The sequence below is a fragment of the Protomyctophum bolini genome, assembly GCF_963924005.1.
Source record: "Protomyctophum bolini genome assembly, chromosome: 13".
In the NCBI taxonomy this organism is placed as follows: Eukaryota; Metazoa; Chordata; class Actinopteri; order Myctophiformes; family Myctophidae; genus Protomyctophum; species Protomyctophum bolini.
The window spans coordinates 28113593-28139588 of record NC_137874.1 but is presented as its reverse complement, the minus strand read 5'-3'; the positions used below and the strand labels follow the sequence as shown (position 1 = coordinate 28139588).

At 42.6% G+C, this 25996-nt stretch overlaps 1 protein-coding gene across 1 annotated transcript; it reads right to left on the bottom strand.

The window, feature by feature from the left end:
- Positions 1-1322: 1322 nt before the first annotated feature.
- unc119a2 (unc-119 lipid binding chaperone a2) lies at positions 1323-24847 on the bottom strand (the record flags this gene model as incomplete). Its single annotated transcript, XM_080779461.1, has 5 exons — positions 1323-3949; positions 4105-4277; positions 5090-5189; positions 5797-5910; positions 24538-24847. 5 exons carry the CDS (start codon positions 24845-24847, stop codon positions 3837-3839), a joined length of 810 nt encoding a protein of 269 aa, XP_080635587.1. The 3' UTR covers positions 1323-3836.
- Between the last annotated feature and the right edge of the window lie 1149 nt (positions 24848-25996).

Below are 25996 nucleotides of genomic sequence, written 5' to 3'. Positions count from 1 at the left end.
CCCATATATGGAGCTGAGTGATTTGTTTGTGATTGATGCAACACACTCCATATTTGGACGTATAGCTGCTTTGGGGACTCCTTATATGGTTATGGCTAAGTTAAAAACTTAATATATAGCCACTTTGACTCTGGCCTGGCCTGACGTCCCGATTTTGGTCATGTCATTATAGGCGCAATGTTTCCAGAAATGTATATATATTGTTATTTTTTTGACTCAGAATATCAACTCATAATGTTCAAATGGTGTACTCCACTCCCCAGGATTTCGACCTTAAACAAAATAGTGTTCTTAAGTTGACATTCTAAAACGGGTAGTCCCAATACTTGATTCTGATTGGCTGGTTACCGTCACGTGACCGGTGTAAATTTCACCGATAATTTCCGCAATTTCCGTAATTTCCATTTCCTTAATTTCCGCAATTACCATTTCCACAATTTCCATTTCCGCAATTTTTTCGCAATTTGCTAATGTTTCTCCCCCCCCAATACTCTATGGATAACCCAAGGGGCCAGCTAGGCACTCCAATGTTGAAGCGCTGGGCCCTAGTGGTAAGAGGAAGGACTGCAGGCGGACCAGTGGATTCATGACGAGGAAACTCCGTGCAGCTGGGCATATTCAGTGATTTCACTCAAAAAACCTTAGGTTTCGTTTTTGGCTGGGACCTAAGCCTTTCATCCAATCAGGATAGAGAGCCAAAAACGAAACGTAAGGTTTTTTGACCCCCAGGGGTTAACTGGGGACAGGGAGGAACTCCTTATATGGTCAGCACACTCTATAGTACAGAGGATTATCACAACAAAACAAAAAAATAAGTGATATTTGAATTAAGTGAAATCACTGAATATACCTTTAACATTGAGCGCTCGGTTGCACTTCCGCATTTGACGTCCAAATTTTGGAGGGGGGGGTAGAAGACCCTCCGCTAACCTGAGACCTCTCGTGGCTTATTGCTTAAGTAATGGATATTCATTCATTCACAGCCTATATAGCCTATCATGTGTTTGTGTATGTTTATACCCCATGGGCATTGAATGATTGAATTATGTACAATGAAGACAGCAACAAATAGCATGTTATTTCAAAAAGCCACATAAACCTTTATTTTTTATTTTGTTTTATTCAGTCACACCAGCATTTGATTTGTCACAAAAATGACATAATTGAAAACATTTTTTAAATCTTTTTCTTTTTTGAAATTGTACATGTCACAATGTGCCATAAATAAATCTGCTCTACATTGTTTAACTAACATTCAAGTTGATCTGTTACATCCACTACTGGCCAACCAAGTCAAGTTTTAACCAGCACCACTCCCCTGTGTGACTGTACCTCCCAGCTCTGAGCTGGAACTGGTGTCTTAACCAGCACCACTCCCCTGTGTGACTGGACCTCCCAGCTCTGAGCTGGAACTGGTGGCAGTGCAGATGAAGGGAAGAAGGAAAGGTGGTGATTATGACCCCTTAGGACAGTGGTTCTCAACATTTTCAGTCTGTGACCCCCCACAATAATCACATTTGAACTGACAAGCACTTTGTGTCATGCACTTCAATATTGTTGCGATGCGTTGTCGCTTAATTCATTGTAGATCGGCTAGTTTGTTGATTACTTTTTCTTTCTTTCTATTTGAGCATTTTGAGGTATTAAAAAGGTCTTAAAAGTTCTTAAATGGACACTTCACTGTCATCTGGGGAACCCACTGGGGGTCCTGACCCACAGGTTGAGAACCACTGCAATAGACAAGAGTTTGTGCAATAACATGGCTAGGAGGAGCACACACGAGTGGTCCTAATTCATTTTAGCGTGTAAGAGAGGAAAGGTAGGTAGATAATAAATAAGAAAAAGGGGACAAACCGATAAGGAACATAAAGGAAGATAAAGCAAAATAATGAGGAATGTTTTTCTTTTCTTTTACTTTACATAAAATTATAGCTTCAATTAGGGCTGGGCAATATATCAATATATATTGTCAATATTGTGATATGAGACACAGACAGGTATAGGGGATCATAATATCATGCTGTGGTTTCGTTTCGTTTCCTGGTTTTACAGATAAGTGATTTTATGAACGTACATTACTGTTCTAGCTGTTCCATTATTTTCCGTACAACCTTATGATGATATATATGTATCCATTATTTATCAAAACCCTTTGTTTAAATTATCAGTTTAAATAATAAAATAAATACTTTACACAATTTACACAAAATATTATTCATGAAATCATATCATATATATGAAATAGCCATCCCCACAACATTGTCACTATATTGATATTGAGGTATTTTGTCAAACATATTGTGATTTTCCCATATCACCCAGCCCTAGCTTCAATTATGCAAGAAGATAAAAGGGAGAAGCATCAAAGCATGAGAGTTCTGCTCAATAACATTTCTTCTACATTCCACAAGTCCTAGAGTTAATTCATAGTTTCCTTTTTTGCGATATGTTTTTCAATAGAAGACTGACGTTTACAAATCCAGCTAACCTTTTGTTCTCTTATGAAGAGCTTATCACCAAACATTCTTCCGACAAACACCAAAACACAATGGACATGGAATAATTACATGCCGTTGATAACACAGTCTTTCTCCTCTAACACAACATACTGTAACACATGGCGAGGGCAAGTTGACGGCTACACAGATGACAGAAGATCAATTGTACAGTAAAGTTCATTATTGTTGGCTCTGTAGAGATGTTGTGCTTTGAGCAAATGGAATGAAAACACACAGTATGCCCTACAGAAGATAAAGAACACATAACTAGGATGAGGAATAAGGAAATGGGGTAGATAAACTATTGCCTATTGTATACAAAATGCCCTAAAAGGCTTTGTTAAACAGTGTCACCAATTCTGTCTGTAAAACGACTATGTATAATTTGTTATCAGACATGCGTTCTAACAGACTCTCCTACAAAACACAAGGAATATCTGAAACAATCCATAAAACCACACGCAAAGACCCAACAAGGATAGTGTGTGTTTACATGTCTCTGTGTTCTCTATCTCTTTCTCTCTCTCTCACACGCATACACGCACGCACACCCGCACACACACACACACACACACACACACACACACACACACGCACACAATCGGAGGAATATAATTAAAAAACTTCAGAGATGTACAAAGATCTATGGTCAATACATAAACATTGACACATTTATTACCTTAACGCTAACGACAACCTAAAATATATAGATGAAACCAAAATACATAGTTTCTCTGAATTTTATAGATTTATTTGCCTTGCGAGAGTGAAAATCTAAGATTTCATATACGTTACAGAAAATGTTACTTCATAGGATAACGTAGCCGGGTTTGACTGGCTACCAAAGAGTTTGGTATCCACTTATGTGGTAATCAGTGGAATCGATGGCAGTGCTATTATAAATGCTACACTTCCTGTGTGTGTGTGTGTGTGTGTGTCTTCCGGCTTTGATACGCACGATCAATAGAACAGTGAGTAGATATACTGTACATATTATCTAGCCTCACACAAGCGCGCGCACACACACACACACACACACACACACACACACACACACACACACACACACACTCTACAATTTATAGATATCTTGCTGGGCGGTTCTGAATGACATTGTATTATGATCAGCAGGACCACTGCTGCTCAGTGGAAAAGACAGAAAAAGACAGAAAGAAGTGAAGGTGGTGGTGGTGGTGGGGAGAACATAAGATAGACCAGACACAATGTGGGATTTGTGGGACGTGAACTCCACCAACCCCACCAGAGTACAGAAGTGGTATCCTGTCAGTTTGTCCAAACATCCATCTGTCCATCTGTGCAGAGGCCCCTGGGGGCCCTTTAAGATCCACCACTGTAGGAGTAGTCTGCCTTGTTATGCATCACCAGCTTGTTGTCCACAAAGTAGAAGCTGTCCGACTGCGTCTCATATGGGTGCAGCATCATTTCTCTCACTGCAGGGGGCGACAAAGAGAAAAAAAGATGAAAAAGTCTTGGATACAAAGTTAGTTTACTAGTTAACAAAACGTGTGTGCTAGTTAACTGTGTGTGTGTGTGTGTGTGTGTGTGTGTGTGTGTGTGTGTGTGTGTGTGTGTGTGCACTACTCACTGATGTCTTCTGACAGAGGGGGGAATTCGTAGATGTGCTCACAGGTGTTCTTGCTGCTGGGCATGCAGAAGCCAAACTCAAAGTCAAAACTCTTCAGAAGTTGCTCTCTGAAATAGTGCCTCTCGATCATCCTGAAGTTGTCAATCGGCATGTCTCCCACAGTGAACTCCACCCTGGAAGAGAACAATGGGGGGCGAGTTGGTAGAAAGACAAGGTACTTTGGTTACTTATTAGCTAATGAACTTGTACCATCGTAGGGAGCCTACAGCTCCCAGCGAATAGTGCGTTCGGCTAGACCTTTCTTTGCTCCTCCTGAACCTACTGTGGATTATACCAGCCTAGGGACTAGTTGACTTGGACTTTAGCTCTTCCTTGAACCACCCGTGGACTATACGCACCTTGAATAATGTTGCACCTGGAATAATGTCCTGCACCTGGAATAATATGCTAGCTAGCACCTTTGTCCTAATTCGTTGCTGTCGGAAGGAAACCACCTAACTCGAATTTGTAGGTTTTTTATTTATTTTTGCATAAATCAGTGCTATTGAACACCCAGACAGTTTGAGGGTCTAATGGAGTTCAGAGGTTGTGTCCGAAGCACTTTTTACTACTTTTCATTGGTTCAATATTTTCAATACAACACACAGATGTCAACTGTGTGTTGTATTGAAAATATTGAACCAATGAAAAGTAGTAAAAAGTGCTTCGGACACAACCTCTGAACTCCATTGGATCCTCAAACTGTCTGCTAAAGCAACTAACTCCACCACCTCTCCCCCTCTCATACGCACAAAAACTAAATTCACCCACTTCCTTTTAAAATTGTGATGACAATAAATCAGATTCTGAATTGTAATGCAGTACTTTACTGGTTACGAGTCTACGAAACGCACGCACTCACTCACTCACTCACTCACACGCACGCACACGCACACACACACACACACACACACACACACACACACACACACACACACACACTTACGTGGCTCCCACTTGTCGCAGTCGGAGAAAGGCTGGGGTGAACTGATAACGGACAAAGCGGCCGGCATTTGGATCAATATCCTTCCTCTCTCCTGGTCTTTCTGAGTTTAAGAGTAAAGTATCAATAATCAACCCAATCAATTCACATAAGTTTGTGTGCATGCGTGTGTGCGTGTGCAGATGTGTCTGTACGTGTGCATGTGTGTGCATAACAATACAAGTGCTGAATGGAGCTACTCAGTGGCCAACTGATTTTAGTAGCCTACTGTTCAGTGTGAGAGTCAGTGTATGTGAAGCAGGTGGTTGCTGTAAAAAGGCATATTGCTCAGTAAATATTCTCAATATGCCTACATTTTTTAAATAAAATATAATATATTAAAACACGGCTTAGTATTTATGGATCGGACATAATTCTGTAAAATGTTTATACTGTAAATATAGTACTGACAACAATTGCTCTATAAACTAACAACAATTCAAATTTGTACCTCCTTGTATATACTGAAATCAGATTTCTGAATAATTCATACAAAACAAAAATGAGAATCAGAAATTAACTGAGGATGGCTCAAGGTTAAGGGGGGGGGGGTGATGATGAGAGATGGTTATTTTTCCCTTATATTCCAAGTTAGAAATCAAAATAAATTCTTCATTATATTTTTCACATCACTAGAGAATTCTCAGCATTCCCAGAGTGAAGTGTCTGACCTGCAGATGGGGGTTTGGTGATCTCAAACAGCACTGTTCCCGTCTCCATGTCTCTGATCTTGAACCGAGTGAAGTCAATGTTGTATACGTTCTCATCTGGGCCACACAGGTAGTCTGAGAGAGAGAGAGAGAGAGAGAGAGAGAGAGAGAGAGAGAGAGAGAGAGAGTGAGAGAGAGACAGAGAGAGAGTTAAAACATTTGTAACCCTTTGCCCGTCTGCGGCCAAATATCAATAATTTTGCAGGTCCTTGACATGAAAAAGTTTCAGAACCAGTGACAGAGAAATAGATTTTATTTTATTTGTAGAATCGGCCTCAGGTCTTATAATAATAATACAGTTTGGATGCATAAAATCCACTGTTGAGTGGAGTGTCAATTAGCAGTTCTTCATAGCGCAGTCGTCCTCTGTCACTTACCATGTGCCAACTGCTATGTTGTGGATATGAACACTTTTTGTTCCAAGTCTAATCTGATTTAAGCCTGATTTATACTCTATCGTATGCTGGTATTGCAAACATGAGAGTCGCAGTATAGCAATAGCAATCAGCCATGCACCGAGGGAGATGAAAGAGAGATGGTGGGAGTGGGGTATATGAAGGATTTCACAGTTCTCATTGATAAAAAGTCTGTTTGTCTATGTATTCTGTTGACATTACCATAGAAACCTTTAACGTACCTTCTGAACAAAATTTGAGATTAAGTGGGATGAAGGCGCAGCTGTCACACGTAGCACTCTTATCCCCAACACTCAAGGGCAGCTTGTTTTGCACTTGCATGGTTTCATTGCACACTGACTGGCCGAGCAACCAGGCTGCGCTGCATGGTTTCATAGCACACTGACTGGCCGAGCAACCAGGCTACGCTGCATGGTTTCATAGCACACTGACTGGCCGAGCAACCAGGCTTTCTCTGCATGGTTTCATAGCACACTGACTGGCCGAGCAACCAGGCTACGCTGAAAGTTTGGTCCCTAAAATCAGAATTTAGCAAACAGCGGATATGCTGTTTTGCCTTTGTTGTTGGCATTTCCAATTGTAAATGTTGGATGCCATAACAAACTGGAATATCACCACCATGCATGCAACCAGGGGAAAACATGTGAGCATACAAACACAAAAACAATACAAAGCCCTACCCACACGCACGCATGTGCGTGTGCACACACACACACACACACACACACACACACACACACACACGTCGCTGTGGTATGAAAGGGAAGTTATTTTTACTCCTCTAATCCTTCCTGCCATCACCAGGCGGTGACACTGCTGATTAGCGTTCCTCTGCTCAGCACACACTTCCTGGTTCCTCTTCCACCTGATGGCAGACAGGTTAACGACAGAATCTGTCTCCAGAAAGGAACCTGCACCACCCCACGCCCCAGCTCACCCTGGCAACTGCCTCAGCTCACGAAACGCAGCTGCAAAAATGAAAAACAAAGCTAACCCTAAACGGAGAGAGAGACAGGGGACTAATTCAATCGCTTGAGGGCATTCAGATTTTCTGACAGGGTGGTGGAAAGAGGCAGGGAACCAGTGGGGGGGGGGAAGAGAGAGAGAGAGAGAGAGAGAGAGAGAGAGAGAGAGAGAGAGAGAGAGAGAGAGAGAGAGAGAGAGAGAGAGAGAGAGAGAGAGAGAGAGAGAGAGAGAGAGAGAGAGAGAGAGAGAGAGAGAGAGACTGTGGCTCAGTAGGTAGAGCAGGTCGTTCAATGACCCCTGGGTCGGCGGTTCGAATCCCGGCTCCTCCTGTCTACATGTCGAAGTGTCCTTGGGCAAGACACTGAACCCTATATTGCCTCCAATGAGTTGGTCGGTGTGAGCTTGCCACCATTGGTGTGTGAATGTGGGAAGTGAGGACGCTGGCGTCGACTGTTCGCTGCTTCAAATCCCAATGTATGAATGAATGAACCATTGTCAAGTGCTTTGAGCACTTGAAAAAGCAATCATGAGCTGGATTCAAACTTGTGACATGAGCGAATGGGTCATCTGTGTCCATACTTCAATACAAACTGTCTGGGTCATCTGTGTCCATACCTCAATACATACTCAGTGGCTGAGCGACCAGGGCAGCACTGTTTCATTCAGGTGTGGCCTATGCAGTTATGGGTGTGAATTATTTTTGCCTTTTATTGATAGATTCCTGGACCGCTAAGCCAGCCCAGGCCATGGGTGTGAATTCTACCAATCAGTCCAACCATGGGAATGTGTTCCAGGCTGAAGATTGAATCTGGCTCAGTTAGTAGCTTCACGCCAAGCTAGTGACCAATCTTGCAATTTACCTTTTTATATTATTTTTATGTTATTTTATTGTTTGTGGGTAGATGTTAACCAAAAAGTGTGCGTAGCGTTAGTCCGACGCCCCAATAGTCCATAAACCAATACCCAATAGGTCCGTACAAGCAAGCAAGCAACATTGTATTATAGTGCATTTGTAACAAAGACAATAGTTGGGGTCACACCACACCTCCTAGTAAGCTAGTACCCAGAAACAGTCTTGTAAGCCTTGATTGTTAAGGTGGTTTGAATGTGAAATTGTGAATGGCTGTTAATTTGCCAAAGTAAGTGTGTGTGTGTTCTCTTTTCCACCTTTCAGGAGGTTGCTCCCTTCCTTGCATGTGTACTGTATATTGCATGTGTACTGTATATTGCATGTGTACTGTATATTGCATGTGTACTGTATATTGCATGTGTACTGTATGTTGCATGTGTACTGTATATTGCATGTGTACTGTATATTGCGCTGCTACTTGTGTCTGATGTAATACAGTGTGACACCATGCCTCTCTGTCAGTGGGGTGTGCAACGCTAGCGTCCTGAAAAACAATTAACACCACGTCTCCACACAGCTCTGACACAGTACTGACTGATTCACAGGAAGCACCTGCTGTTTCATGCTGGGTCCTGTCATACACTTAGAAACACACAAATACGCATGTGAATTTACGCATGCACGACCGTGGTGGCCTGTTGGAGGATGACAGTAAATGCAATGCTTTATCCTGATGAATGTTTCTTTAGCGACGGAGCTCCAAGGACAACAATTCCGTCAATCAGTCCACAACTTTGGTCCCCAAACAGTAAATATATCTCGAAAACGAGTAGCTGAATTGTAGGGCTTCACAATGAAAGGAAAACTATTTAAAAGATCAAGATTTTTTGGGTTTCACTATTATGTAATCAATTCATTACATCTGCTGTTGGGAAGAAACCATCTAACTCCAAAATGTTCCTTATCAGGAAATTAAAAATATAAATTTTCAGGAAATGAAAAAACCCTTAGAAGAAGACGCCTGAGGGCGAGAAGCGACCTTGCCCTAAAGGGCTAGGTCACGTGCACGCATCCACCTGAGTGACAGCAGAATATGGGCTAGCGCTGGCGCTTTGGCATGGGGAGTCGGGGACCGTTAGATCAACATATCCACCTGGGTGACAGCAGATTGCTGGGCGAACGCTAGCGCTTTTGCATGGGGGGGGGGCAGATCAACATATGGAATGAATTCTGTACTGGCCACATATGGAGCGTGTCTTGAGTGTACAGAGTTTGATGAGGTCAGCTCCATATATGGAGATCTAAGAGTGACAGTGTCACACAGTGTCTTGAGTGTACAAGGTTTGATGAGGGCCTAGCTAGGGCCGGGCCTTAATCTTCGGGCCTGTTGAGAACGTAAATATTGATGACATCAGGGATCTCCATACAGTATATGGGCTTAATTGCGACAGCAGGTCGCATTTACTATGACATCAGGGTTCTTCATCACTGATGATGTCACGAGACCTGGGGACCATGCTTTCCCAATTCCCATGTATGGGGGATTTTGAGTGATACACTGACGGACAGGAAATACACGATTCCATAGTTAACTGCGACCTTTGGTCGCAATAAACAGTACACTATTGATTTTGGTGGAATTCTCTAATGCCACACTTAGGTCAAAATGTCTGCTTGTACAAAATAACTTGCACATATTCTGTACATACTCTCTATTATTTTGGAAATGTTCCTATTTTAATATTTTGTCCCATTAATGAGAGCATTGGTCAGCTGTAGAGGGTATGCGTGTTGACATCATCACCATATGCGGAAGTTATGCGGGAAGGCCTAGTAGAAAAAAAAAACTAATTTCTGGTCCTGCTCATATACATCCAAACAGAAAAGTCCTATCTGATTGCATTAAACAACGTTAAACTCACTTTGTCACTCGATTTGCCACTGACTTTATGCATGTTCAATTGTGTATACCCTCTTTCAGGAAACAATGGCAGTCAGTTCAACAAATCTATTTGTACTTTGCTGTACTTTTGCAAGGAGCAGCACAACCTCTAAAAGTCTTGCAAGCGGCACTTTTATGGGCCGTCCACACCAAGCACTATAACAAAGTGCAACAAATTATAAAGATATTTGTTTAAAAAAATCTTTCTAACCCTAGTGAATGTTAGACTCCACACCACAACTACAGTATATTGAAGACAGCGGTGAACAATATAGTTATAGTTGTGGACATAAGACTCCTAACTTTCGTTGCTGTTCAAACTTACATTCAGTCCTGATTAATCTTATTAATTGTCCTGTCCTGTCAGAGAAAAGCACCATTATGAGACCATTCCAAGTCAGATGCACAATGGTTTGGGGCACCATATGCCCTGAATCAACCTAGTGAATGTATTAGGCTGAAGCCAGTTTGCTTTGCACGAGGTGTCTGGTGTAGCATAATCTGGCTATAGCCAGATGGTATATACAAAGGGTGACCTTGTATTCCTCCCTAGTGCGGCCTTTACGAGTGGGTTACGTTTACGCATGGGTTAAGTGGGGTTTAGGTCAGGATAAGGATGCAGGATGATTTAAAATGAATACCCCTTGCCCCCAAACCATTCTAGGAAAGAGTACTACGTTGATAGGTTAATTTAATGACGTCACTGCACTAATAAAATCTCACTTCTCGCTCAATTCTACAATCTCCGCTATTGGCTGACCCCATGGAGTAACACTCCTGTACTTGTTTCCCTGTGTGTAGCCAGTTATTTCTAGTTATTCTTTACCCTTTTTTGAGTTTTTTCATAATGCCTCTAACCCTCCCTCACACATTTCTGTTGTTTTGGCACATACTGGTGCACCTGCCAGTGAGGACTCTGAGGAGTCGTCACAGGGAGAATGTAGCACCTCTGTCCTACTCCTCCAATTCAACACATCTCCCGCACTGACAGGCGAAGCGAGGCCTCAGCCCGTAGGAGTTGCTAGCGCAGTGACAAAGATTTTCCTCCCTGTCTGGGTTCCCTGCCCCAAACACAGCAAATTGTGTCGTATAGACGTTCAGCCAAGCTGGATGCGCTTCAGAGGATCCGAAGACCTCCGCAGTGGTGGGCATGTACTTCACCCCTGTGCAACACAAGCGACTGCCAGATCAACGTCTTCATTTTAAATGAATTCTCCTTTACCACAGGAATGCAATCCTGCTGGTCTCACAGAAATCTTGATACAATGTCAGCCAATTACAAATATTGGTAACACTTTCTATGAAGTCCATGTCTATAATACTTTGCTCCACCCACGCAGCAGGTTGCCATGTCGGCCAGATTCCCGGAAAAACTTGCTCCAGCGGCATTCTGCTGCGTGGGTGGAGCTTCATTTCCATCCACCAGCTGACTAAAAACCCGGAAATGACGCAAAAAACTGCTTCCTTTGGCCGCGCATGGAAGTTCAAGTGTGTCCAGGCTGACAGTGAACCAAGGGACGAGTGCCATGGTTAATTGATTGTCAGGTGTTTCCAATTATCTAATTGTGCTCAAACACACAACAGAAAAGAGAATGCCATTTAAACCCCAAATGAACAGTTGCTTTTATTTTATCATCTCACACAAATTCTTTACCACTGTTACGGTTTAAAAATACAGTGTCAGTTATCAAGGTTGCCCTAACTACTGCATTTTATCAACTGGCCCTTGGCCCCGGCCTCTTGTACACGTAATTTTACTAATGTGGCCCTCAGGTTAAGCACAAGAATGGATAGACCAGGAGAACTGTATGTGTCCCATTTAATGGCCATAACAGAGATATGTCTGTCTGTCTGTGTCCCTTTTGTTCCCATTTAATGGCCATAACAGAGATATGTCTGTCTGTCTGTCTGTGTCCCTTTTGTTCCCATTTAATGGCCATATACAGAGATGTCTGTCTGTCTGTCTGAGTCCCTTTTATGCCCATGTAAACTATAGAGATGTCATCTGATGTCATCAATATGGCAACTCGTCATACAATTTACAATTTAGGCATTTAGCAGACGCTATTAATCACAAGGTAATTCATCAAATGTATAGAAATAGTCATCTAGCATCATAAGTAAAACAAGAAGAAACTATCATCAGGCTAACAGTAGAATATCCGTATATTAAAACTATAAACACTATAGGATGGCATCTGTCTACATAACATGCTATCTCTAAATTACATTTTTTGCCGTTGCATAAGCCTGCAAGGTCGTCGAGGCTAGGGCAAGTGCTACGGTCTGAAGAGGTGAGTCATCAGACTACGGTGGAAGACTGTCTGCAGTTCTAATTGCAATGGGGAGTTCATTGTACTGTCATAGTATTGACCTCATACACAGGCTTCGAAGAACATGACACACACACACACACACACACACACACACACACACACACACACACTTGAGGGCAATATGTATTCTAGGATAAAAGTTATTCAACTATATTTACTATGCAGCATGGAAAAAAATAACTTCAATTTGGGACAATGATTCTTAAGTCTGGGACATTTTTTGGGACAGTTGAAGGACATTGAGGAAACAAAGTTAATTTTGAGCCCCGAATAAAGGACTTTAGAGTCATTCATCCACTTCTGTAGACCTATTGAATCTGTAACATCCCCAAAGATAGCCTGTGCATTTATATACTGTGACTTCCTGACCCTAAAGGTTCCTTTTGCTAACTTCCCTAGGTCAATTCAGGGATATACAATTATATATACACAGTATATATAATAATACACACACGTGTGTGTGAGCGAGCGTGCGTGCACATGCATCTGTTAATTCTGATCTTCATGCAAGTTTGCTTTGACTGTGATATCTTCTCACCATGTATCTGTGAGTTAGTTACGCAGGTCTTGGCCCCTGTTGTCTTCGATGCCTGGTGCCTGCCTGCAAGCATGCACGCATGTGTGTGTGTGTGTGTGTGTGTGTGTGTGTGTGTGTGTGTGTGTGTGTGTGTGTGTGTGTGTGTGTGTGTGTGTGTGGGCGCGTGCACAACCGTGAAGTGTTGTGGTTTGGAGTTTCTTTAACACATCCCTCACAGTTACCGTAACTAGAAAGTGTTAATAATAATAATAATAACTTAAGTGTTAATAAATCTATCAATGTGGGTGTTATGACAACGATAAAGACAGACAAACAAAGAAACAGACAAACAAAGAAGCAGCAGCCAGGAGTCTGCTACTTGTCTGTATACTGTCTCTCTTCCTCTGTCTCCCACTCACTCACGCACACATACATACTTTTTATAGGCTCTATTTTTCCGACACATTTTCTAGCAGAAACCAATTACATTACAAAAAATCCAGCGTTTTTTGTATTGTCATTCTCACAGCAATATGCAGAAGTCATTAGTGGCCACGCTATATTCCCTTCTTGTCGGCATCACCTAGCAACCATGTATGCAGGAGGCTGACTGGTGACTGCCTGCCTCTGTCCCCTCTGTACAGACTCCTCAATTATATTCAAATATAACCCACAGTCCCACACCTTTCAGCTCGACACCAAAAAGATACATTTTGGTGTTTCAACGGAACGATCCAAACTCAGTAAAAATAAATTATAGGTCAATAACTTAAGCCTTGCCTTGCAAAAAATATTAGTTAAAAAGGTCCATTTGTTCACCTACTGGGACAGGTGCGTAGGAGCAGGCAGTCAATGGAAGAGACAAGAAAAGAGAGAGATGACAGTGAAGACACTTAGAGCAAAACGTTAGGGTCCAACTTTATCCAACTGACCTTCATCAGGTATCAGAATTGATACAGTACCTGATGAAGAACCCAAATGTTGTACTCACAATAATTATTGTGAAGGTGGAAATGTACAAATATACCCAAAGAGTAATCGGAGTTCAGATAAGTTTTATTTTTCGCCACTAGGCGGGCGAGAAAGACTTCTGGGAAAAAAGGAACATATCCCTGTGAGGGAAGTACGTTGCGCTCAGAATCTGAGCGGACACTCCCCTTTCCGGTCTGAAGCACTGTGCATACCATGAAAATAGTCCGAAGGGAATCCAATTCCAAATTGAATTGTAGTAGGCCACCACCGCTCAAGGAGCAATTGTTTCCCTTCCGTCTTATTTAGATGTAGCGCCCACTCCATGTGAAACCCGCCCCTGTCTTTTGATTCGCATTTCATTTGAAACGCAACGCACTGGGCCACGCCCCTGCTGCACAGGATCTGAGGCCAATTTCCCTAGACTACCCAAAGAGTAACAAAATAAGCGTTAGAATCGAGTCAAACAACCCAGAGACTACATTTCCGGGTAGGTGGATGGCTGCATCTGCCCGTCGCACAACAGAAACTGAATGTTAATTACATTTATTTTAATTTTATTGATATTTAATGTTTCATGGTTAGTACGAGTCGAGTCACCACCAGCTGAGTTTACGTCAACGAGGAATCTCAGGAACGCAATGTGTTGACAGCTGGGCGTGACGTATATTAGCAGCGACATTGCCTTCATATGTAGTTTCAAGGCTTTATTTTTTTTCAACTGGCTGTATCAAATATGAATGGACATGGCATGTCATGAGATCTGTAGTGTCTGCTTCACTGCACTGTGGCTCTTTGCTTGCATCTGCACTACAGCTGGCTGTTTCTGTGCATGCTCTGCACACTAACCACTTTCAACCTGGGTTGAGGCATGTCATTATAGGAAAACATTTTCTAAATTCAATTAGAGGGCTTTCCCCTATGTGACACTTCATGGCGAAGAATGAAGTAGGGCTTAAAGGGCAATACCACATTTTTTTGGTTTATTTACCTTGCCATGATGTAACTCCAAAGGTGGACAGGAAATCAAAAAGAATTGTTCCATCATTGATTAGAAATTGCCACACACTGTATATTCAAAGGATATAACGACACAATGTGACATTACAAAATTCTGTACCCCCTCCAACTGTATATTTCCCCATTTTCAACAGTTATTATATTTTGACACTTGCTTTGGCAATGTAAACGTATGCTTGTATTTGTACTGTAGATCTGTAGGTTCAATTGCGATAATATGATGATATTCATATATGTGTGCAAATTTTGTGTGCATGGATGGGGCCAACGGTGCCAGAGATTAGCTGGTAACAGACGGACGGACACACACACGGACAGACGGATGGACGGAGTGCAAAACATACTCTCTCCCCATGCCTTCGGCCTGGTGGAGACTATAATTTATTATATGTGCCTGACAGTCCCACATTTACGATATAATGTCTAAATCGAGAGTCAACTTGTACTGGAAGAACACCTCATTATTACCCCACCTTATTGTAACACCTCATCTACACTGCCTACGATGAAATCTCATTAGAATACATGTTTTTCATTGACTGTCCTGACATACCACGGTCCACGAGCGACAACGTGCCGTGCAGAGACGTCGTCCACCCCTCCTATATTCGCTCACAGAGCTCACACAGAATATTTATTTATTAACATTTAAAGCAATACGTTTAGTATTTTATATAAGGCTTTCTCTTCCAGTTCTTACATTAGCTATTAATTATATTCTGGTCCACCATCTAATAATGGCTCATAAAAAGATTGGCCTGAGGCCAGTCTTACTGCCGACCCCTGGTGTAGCGTGTTAAGACCATCGACATATGAAACCATATAAAGGCTTAGCAGTTATAGCAAAGGGACCTAGTTTAATGTAATGTCATTTCCACTGATACTGTAATTCTATTCTGCCTTGTTGATCATGATTCACTGTTTGTGACATTGTCTAAAAAGGTGGTATTATTATTATCCCACAGTGTAGGACACAGAACCTTGTTGATTGGGTTTGGCCTACTGAGAGCAGCGTTAACAGCCTCACATGCAGTGCAACTGCAAATACAGACATCAGTGCTCAGTGTGCCTTGGTATTTCTCGGTTCGTGTATTGTTACCGGGTTGGCTAGCTACGTCACGTGACAGCGATGGGCAAGGGACATAGCATAGCACTGTGGAAGCATTTTTAAATGCTAATCCTCTAAGACTCTAAGATAAGATAGCAGGGGGTTAGTGTGAATGTTCTGTGTCCCTCCACAGGAGAACCGAGAGAGGGGACAAGGCAAGATACCTTTTTATTTTTGGGAATTGGCTTCTTCCACCTGTAGCTCTGTCTGAGTCATGTACCTCCCAGTCAAATATTGCTCACAGCTGTGGCAGTTGGCTTATCAACACTCAAACTAAAATGCTTCCATTCAGCCTCCAGAGTGCTTCCTATATTCCTAAAAGTCACGTCAGCTGATGTGGTCACCATAGTGACCCCCAATAAGGCACAGCAAGCTACCTTTGTCTGGTTTGGCCTTGTTGGCAAGGAAACTAAAAGTCGGACCACAGCCTCTTACTCGCATAGTTGTAATGAATACGCCCCATTGTACAGACAAATTTGACTCTCGTTTTTGTTTGCCATATCCAGATATAGAACATGCATTCATTCTTACTGACCCCCTTTCACACACACACACACACACACACACACACACACACACACACACACACACACACACACACACACACACACACACACACACACACACACACACACACACACACACACACACACACACACACACACACACACACACACACACACACACACACACACACACACACACACACACACACACACACACACACACACACACACACACACACGACCTGCCATTCAACCTGATCACGATTCAAACCACCACCAATGAAGACAACCACAGGGATTACACAAGACTGTTTCTGTAGATATAGAGGGTGATGTACAGTAGGTCTGTCTTATGGGACTGGTTTTAACAACATTCGGAACGGTGTGCAGACTTCTTCCTTCTCTTTGGCTTATCTCTTCTGTTCGAGCACCTTTTGGATGTGCATGCACCTCGTGACCACGCTGGTCACGACCTTTGACATGAACATACATTTCAACACACACACAAAAACAAAACAAAAACGTCAACAATGGTGTGGCCTCCCTGCCCAATATTTAGCTATCAATACGATAACTAGCTAGGTGAGCAGTTGTGCATAAAGGAAGCCACACAAATCACAATGAGTTCTGTTTGCTAACGAATTGCCACCTTCAGTGTGTTGTGGTGTGTAGGCTACTGTATGTCCGTTCTCTGCTACAGCAAGCCACACCATTCTATTAAGTTTCTGTTTTCATGATGTCGTTCACAAAGCGGTGTTACTGTAGCTGTGATTGGTCTACTTTTATTTGGGCCATACAGACATACAGACAAAACCCTGTTCTAGATGGTTCAGCCATCAGCATCAAAATGACCTCGTTGGCCAATGCTATCCACTATATCCAGATATGAAATGTGTGTTATTGCCAGGTGTGAACAGGGCCTAATGTGGATGTAGGGGACTCAAGGGAGGGCAGGAGTCTGGAACACAGAGATGAGGAGATAAAAAAGACAAGTGGAAAGAAAGCAGATGAAATTAGAAGATTAGAAGAGCAGGAAGGCATGGAACCGATTAATTTAGTCTAACCTAGTCTTCTGAAATAGAGCACGGGTGTAACAAAGGTATTGTCAGTAATTTGTCATTGACACATTTGACTTAGGTACTGTAGATGCAAAGGAGGCTTAAGAGAAAAGAGGGGTGGGGGACAGAGGGATCAGTGGGATTTTGTAAGCTGGTGCACAAGTCAAACAACCAAGGAAGAAGCTTTTAACTACTGTATAACACATATTTCTACAATAAAATATCATCAATAGAAGGCCCCTCTAGAGAGGCAACTAGAAAAAGGGCCCTTCTGGGCACAGGTCTCCACCAGGAGGATAGGAGTGTGTGTGATGTTTGGAAAAATGTTTAGGAGAAATATAAACATGTTTTTTTTTCTTGTGCGTGCGTGTGTGTGTGTGTGATGGGACTTGCCCTGTTGTAGCGTCACCATGAGGCTGATTTGAAAACTGTCAAGTGGCATTTCTTCCTCAGCTTAGTGGGAATATGCATGCACAGTTTCACCGCAATCGGACGCTGCATTGAGGAGCTGTGGCGATTTGTACCAAACCATATGTCGGCCTCCTGGTGGCACTATAAAGAGCAGCTGTGATAAATTCCAGGCAAAGGTTTTTCCTTGGCCTCAAAGTCATACTCAAACTTAACTGGAGAACACACTATAGGCCAGTTCATTAGCTGGTTCACGTTCTGTTTTTAGTATGCCTTCCTGGAGCCCCCTCTCAGAAAGCATGCCTTCTCTCAACAACATGTGATCAACTCCACCCATCTGGCGCTCCAGGTCAAATAAAAACAACACAATCAACACTATAAAGGATCAACAAAGAACTGTGAATGTACTCAGTAACACACTCTTGTTCACAGTGTTCAGCCCAGGTGTGTTGTTAAATCTAGTACCCTCGGGACTGAGCTACACTGTACAATTGTCAACTGTTGTGTGTGTGTGACACCACATTTCCAGCCACATGAGACGCCATAGATCAGCACTGAAAACACAGGGACATGGCTCAAAACAAGACAGAGCCTTCAATAGCGGGAGATAGCTCAAGTTGCCTTGCGCTTTCTGTCTCAGAGAAATGGTGTCAGCCTTCATGGCAGAGACAGAGATTTCATCCCCAGAAGAGAAGGAAAACAAGTCAGCAAACAAAATGTCTCTTTGTGTGTGTGTGTGTGTGTGTGTGTGTGTGTGTGTGTGTGTGTGTGTGTGTGTGTGTGTGTGTGTGTGTGTGTGTGTGTGTGTGTGTGTGTGTGTGTGTGTGTGTGTATATGTGTGTGTGTGTGTTGGGAATCCTTTCTTCAACCTGAGACTAGAGATAGAAAGTTTCGCAACATGAATGATTGTCTGCTCTTATGAGGCGACTTGACAAGTGAGTGATGGAGTACTGCACTGGAACTGCTTGGCATTCCAATCAAACGTTCCAACAGTTGTGAGTGACAGCATGACACACTAGACCCTCAAACTTGATCATTTAACGATAAAATAATATATAAATCACAATATCACCATTTTTGAGGGCCCCTATCAGTTGGGAGCCGCCAGAATCTGCCTAATGTTTGAGGGGGAAGGGAGCTTTTACAGCTTCACCCAGCTGATGGTTGCTCAAATGGCTCAAATGGCTCAGATGAGAAAGTGTTCTAAATCTTCTAAACGTCATTAACATTTTTAAGTGGTGCAACCACTTCTACAACCAGCTCGCAATGTCCGTGTACCTGTTTGTTTGTTTGTGATGTACGTCAATGAGCACGAGTGGTGTGCGCATGCGTGCGCGTGCACCACTGGTGTGCACACGCACCCTCACCCGTGTGTGGATGTTGTTGCTACATAGCGTCAATGCTAGCGAGCTAAAATATAGCCATCCTTGCTCTAGAAAGCACCAATGTTTCCATCTAGACCACCGGATTATCAGCAAAAACCTCAGAAAATCGCGCTAATGGACCAAACCATGGAGAGCTCCGTAGATTAGGAGTTATTCAGCTTTTAGAGAGGGGAGTTGCACCACTTGGTTCACACAGGTGTGATTTTTTAAAGGGTGAAGTGTCCTTAAGGTATTGTAACCCGCTGATTACCAGACAGACACACTCAGCTACGGCTGCTCCTATTGGTCATACACTGTCAAATCCTGGATGTCTGAATGTACAATTTACAAATGTAAACAAACTACGAGACATGAATGCAGTGTTATTGTATAAAACGAAATCAATCACTATATGTATTTATATTGGCCACATGACTTCTCGCATTGACAATGTTTAACTGCTTCTTTAAACAAACAATTAAAGTCCATAGTCTTGGCCTGGGCCATGGCTCAGCGGTCCAGGCACCTTGGCTGGTAATCCAGTCTGGCAGTGTGCCGCGGGTTCGACTCCCGATCCCGAAGGCCTTTACTGCATGTCACCCCCACCCCCCCCCCATCTCTCTCCCCATTTCCTGTCAGCCTACTGTCTGTCCCTCCTAAAATAAAGGCGAAAGCCACAAAAACAAGTCCATAGTCTTGGTTGCCATTTGATTTTAGTTAACTTAAAAGTGCTCTAAATAAACATCAAAAGTCCATAGACTTGGCTCGCATATGACATAATTTAGGATAGCAATTGCGTACTGTACTAGAGAGCCGTGAAGCCGTGAAGTCCTCCCAAAATTGAGAGAGACCAGACTCTGCCTGGGGCAATATGCATCGCAAAGGCAGATGAAGGCTGGCTATGCGAGGCTAGTTTGGAGGTGCATGCTGGGGGGAGCCCACAGTGGAGGAGGATGAACAGATGTGAACCCAGAGATGCACGCTCCGCTGACCGTAACCATGTGAAGATGCTTCATGTTACCATAGTAACTTAAGCATGCCCCCATGTTGCCATAGTGATTCATACACACTTTTTCTCACCTCCACGCGATGCAGACATGAGCCAGGAAAGTTGGACGTCTCAAGGCAACGCATTCTCACACCTGTTGCGTGAAAGAGGTGACGTTGGTGGGGGGAGAGGATGTGACCATGTGTCACCTATTTGACACGACGGGACCGCCTGCATCAAATGTTGATGTGACACGGCTGTCTTGTTGCGTTGCATGTTGATTAGGACGAATGATTTACTATTTATCTCCAAGCCTATCGGTATGCAACTTGAATGACACTGAGTCGGCAGAATGGACATCACACCACCTGGCATGGCCACCTGCTTGCTTGGCTAACACCTCGCTAAGATATGCCTCACAAGGCTCAAGTCCGCTTTCGACGGTGCACCCGAATTATTTTAAATATTTTTACCACACGCAATCAACCTATTACGAGTTGGGCTTGGGAGTGAGAATGACAATTCCGCATTCCATTGATCCGTCAATTCAAAAGGCAACGATTCAATGTATAGCCTAATCGATGCAAAGCAATTCAAATTGTTATTGTGAAACACACTTAGTCAACAAAACAAATTGAATAACTGATCATAACCATTAGGCCCCTGAATCAAATCGCATCATTATCTTGCTGTGGCAAAATTTAAAATATCTGTAAATATTGAGCATGGTGATGAAGCTTGTGATTATTACACACCTAGCAACTATGTTCTGCTGTGTTAATGTTAAACAAGAATCATTATGGTAGCCTACATCATCCATAACCAAGCTTTCTGCAGCTGGGCTGACCCCAGAAAACACAGAGACTTGCACACTGACACACATACTGTACGACACAGGGCACTTTACACTTCCCCTGATCTGTAACAGGCTACTGTTTTACGAACTTAAGGTACTTAGGATAAACAACCACATGTCAGAAGAAAGGGGGGGGGGGGGGGTGGTGAAAAGACAATTAGCGAGGAGATATATAGACTGTGGAGATTGTGAGATCTAATTCTCCACTTTGACCATAAACTTCCTTGATTCAGAGGATTAACTTGTCCTCATTGTAACTGTGGATGTGGGGTGAAATTGAGACATACCTTTGGTATTTAGGACACCTTTGTGAAATGTATATTTAGGACATCTTAACAGGTGTGTGTAGCTCATGAAGAATCTGATGGAAGCTATTTCAGTTAACCATAACAACCATATATTGTATAGCCAATCTACAAGGTCACGACACCTGTCTATCTGTTATTTTTTGACTTTTTATACATTTTTGAAAATGTATAAGAATCTTGGCCAGTAACTAATGACATGGGTCACATGGTCAAAGGAACGCAAGTTTGAAAGGGATTGGGCCTACGGCATATTTATTGTGACTGTCGTCTGTGTTGTGAAACACATTATCTCACATAAAACCGACTTCAATGCATTTTCAATATATGAATGTATGTCTGTCTGTCCCGGGCATAACTCGGGTGCTGTCTGAGACGTGGTCTGAACAAACAACCTCAAACTCAAATCATATGACCTGGTGATGTGCAGTGCTGAGTGGCAATTCGGCTGGACCAATTTTCCAAGAACCCCAAAAACATGAATATCTGCAAGTGTCTGTTCACAGCCTCGCTTTCCTGATTGGCCAATCTGGGTAGTTGGCTTCAATGATTGGCTTTCTATCACATTTGTACTGTTTTGCCACTATAAGTGCTGGCATGTGAGGAAGTGGGAGATAAGTCTGACATGTCAGACAAAATGTCAGACAACATGTACGACTACATCAGTTAAAGGCAACAACGCATGTACGTAGGCATGTACGTATTTCCGACTTGCATCTTTACTGACTTGCGTGGCTCATCGGCCTACTCGGGCACCGGCCGATGCCATACCGTTCCATTACGTAAACAGTATGCAATATGCCCTTAACTGGAATACATATTAAATAATCTCAATGTACACAGTAAACTCCACCGTTCACCGTTACCTGATGGGTATACAAATGGAACCAAAGGTACCATTACATATCAATTTGGTTGTACACACTCATAGTTAAATTAGCACTCTGGATTTTACAGTATGGACTAAATGTTGTAACTGCCACAGATGAGGTGTTGTGTAAGGTGTTAGGCTTGCCTTTAAATAGACAGGTGGCCTGCTGCCTACCTATTAGCTAACAGAGAGAGTTGAGCTGGGTTAAGACATCAGGCAACGGATAGATGTATATACTGTAGGCGTTTCTGCTTAGAAGAAGAGCTCTCTCTGGCAGAACAGAATTTAACCACGTATGCCCTATATACTTCATATGAAAAATATGATGAAAATAGAAGTCGTTCTACAAGCTGACAACATGTCTATGACATGTTGTGAGCTTGTAGATCGTCTATATTACCTATATTCTTGAATATAATTAATTATAATTATAATAATTCTTAAATTGGCTATATCTTGAAGGTTTATAAACATTTTGAGGATTTGCTCCAATAAGGATACATGTGGTTAAACATTTACCCTAAAACATTAACCTGTGATGAATGGCCACTGAATAAAAATAACAATATCTCAACACTCACTGCCTGTAATTAAATCTAATCTTAGATTATATTCTGTTCAGCTGGTGTCAATAATCAAGACGAGGTACTATTTATCATGATGATCATGTAGTACCTAATTTGGAATCTCTGGGCTACAAAATCAGTTCTATATTTGACCTATAGCTAAGCCCCTCCCCAAACTGCTATGGTCCAATCACAGCTAAGCATAACATGGGTTAGAGTTAGACAAACCTCTCCACCAATAGTTTTCCTAGCATATGATAAAACATTGTTTTAAAAAATAAATGTCACGCACATATTTTTTCAGTGCATATGGCAGGCCTTGTTGACGGATTTGGAAGAGATTTTGAAGGTCTGGTTCCAAAAATGAACCAGTATTTAATGTGTAAATAACCCATGATATTTACATTGGAATGAATGAGCCCAACTGGAAAGTGTCCAAGTGGGAGAGGGCGGGGCTTAGCTAAAGGTGAATTGAGAAAAGTACAAACTCTTTATATAAGACAACATAAAATCCTGGAACAATAACAGTGGTTGTGACATGGTGTATGTGAGCGTTGATATCTGTATTTGTTGCATTAAAAAACCCTGTAGTCCTATAATAAATCAAAAACAAATTGGACAGGTAGCTAAAATATTAGAGATACTCCTCGAGTTTTGTTATACAGTTGACAAGCTACAGCCTGTCTGAGGGCCTTACAGTTCACATTTTCAAGTGTGACATGACTCAAGTTTAGAATGTTCATATGACCTCAAACTCTGGGTGATACACTCACCACATAACCACTAACTGCTTCACAGCTTAACTATTTAAGTAATTGCAATAACAGCAACAAAGATTTGTGAAATTACTTTGAAAATACATTTTAGAAAGTGGAAGACTTAGAAAGAAAAACTCAACCACTGCTGTGCATCAGAATGCCCCATTCTGATGTGAACTCAATCTACACTGCTCCCCTAAAGGCAAGTTAACAAGACACAAAAAACTACCTTTATAGTTGCAAAGAGATTTTAGAAGATAGCTATAGCCTCAAGCCTTTTGTAAAACATGAAAAAAATGCACCAATAAAATAACCCTAGCTCTGGTCTAACCCTATCTATTTAGCCCATTTATAATAATTATAAGAAGAATTTGCCTACTACTCTGATAACTGAGACTGAGAATCAGTTATTTTTGGTGAGCAACGCGGTCGTACGGCAAAGTACAAATCGGCTTTAAAGCTCACTTCCACAGCAGAAACTAAAGCTATATGGTGAAAATAGCAGATCTACACTGCTCTGTCTCCTCTCCAACACCATACAAAGTAGATAAATCAAACACAATAGTCCGTAGGACCGGCGTAGGCCATGTGTTGTGTCACTTCCACGCGGGTTAAATGAAATAATAATAGCCTATGATTATGAAAGCACAAAGGGCCATAGCACCTCCTCTGACTCGTTGACAACAATTTGGCTACAGTGAGTAGGTAACAAACACGGCCTGACTTGATACAATGATGCATTTTTATGCACTCTTCCGTATAATTATTTTTAATTGACTGAGGGGGCGAGCTAATGCGCGATAAATGGCTCAATCATCATCATCCACGTAAAAACGTTTTATAACAATGACAGTCAGGACAGGAGGACGCTTTATCATCATCATCATTAACAACTTACTCTGTGTGATCTTCTGTAAACCCAGTACATCCTCTGGAGTGATGATGGTGTTGACGAGCAGCTCTTCCTCCGTGGTCGCGGGGACCTCCACCCCGGCCGAGTTGCAGCCTTTCTTCACTTTCATCTCCAACGTTTGGTTGTTGTGGTTCTTCGAACCCGTCTCGCTGCCTCCTCCGGTGGTGCTGTTGGTCGTCCTGCTACTGCCTGCTCCGGTATCTCCGCCGCCGCCACCGCAACTGCCTGGATTAATAGCGGCGGGCTTCTTAGCGCTGGATGATGATGGGTCTCTGCTGGTACAAGAATAGCTCATTCTCCGTCCCTCCTCCCCCTCCTAAACCCCGGCCTTAGAGATACAAAATAGCCGCCTCCCTCCCTCCCTCACTGAAAGATGCACTGGCTCAGGCTGTCTATTTATTATGAAGTGTGCTTCATTCAAATCAAATCCCCCCACTCTCTCTCTCTACGCGCCTGGTTACCGTGTTTCTGTTTCAGACCGTAGCCTATATTGGAGAGGCAGGGGGCTTTAATACAGTAAAAGGATGTGCGCATGTTTGGTCGGTCGGAAAATTGTATGAAAATAATGTTCTATGTTAGAGGACCGACAGTTGAGGGGTGGGGGGTAGCAGATGGTCGTGCTGTTAAGGAGGGGGCGTGTTTGTGTTCACTAGAACACTGGTGCCATCTTCAGGCATGGTCCTATATGTCGCCCCTCTCTTTCAATCATGGTATGGTCCGGTTTTGTGTAAGTGGTCGCTGGTTTGTTGCGACATGACTCATTTGTCTATCTTTGGTTGTTGTGTCGGTGTCGGTTGTATAGGCCAGTGATTATCAAGCCTTTCACACTGGTCCATTAGGCTAACCATTCGACCCCGACCCACCTATCGAATTGAGGTCGGGACTCGATCGGGGACCGGTACGGCGGTACGGTCGGGACCCCCTAGAACTGGTGGTCCATAGCTGGACTGCTGAGTCCGCTGGACCCCACGTTGAGGTCGAGAACACAATTGAGAACAGTGGTAGTGCAACATTTTATCCGGATCGGACGTATGGCCGGACCTGTCTCAGCAGTTGCTGTTGATTGATACTAATTCACGTGACTGCAGCAGGTGGTGGTTGATTGACTGGCAAACCAAACCATACTGTTAATTATACAGTGGTTCTCAAAGTGGGGTCTGGTGGTGACCCAAGGGGTCCTTGAGCTGCTTCCAGGCGGTCCCCAGCCACATTTCCAGCACTTGTCTTTAACGCTATACAATTGGCTATTTGAAAATGGCAAACTACAAATCCACATATTGACATTTACCAGTGTCACTCGTGAATATTCAATAAAGACGAATATTCATAAACACGTCCAGTATATTTATATGTGTTAGGCTACTGTAGAGAGAGTTCAACTAAATCCTGCATGGAATACAATACTTATCAGCTGTTTCTTTTTGTGTGTTAATGTTGCACCCTA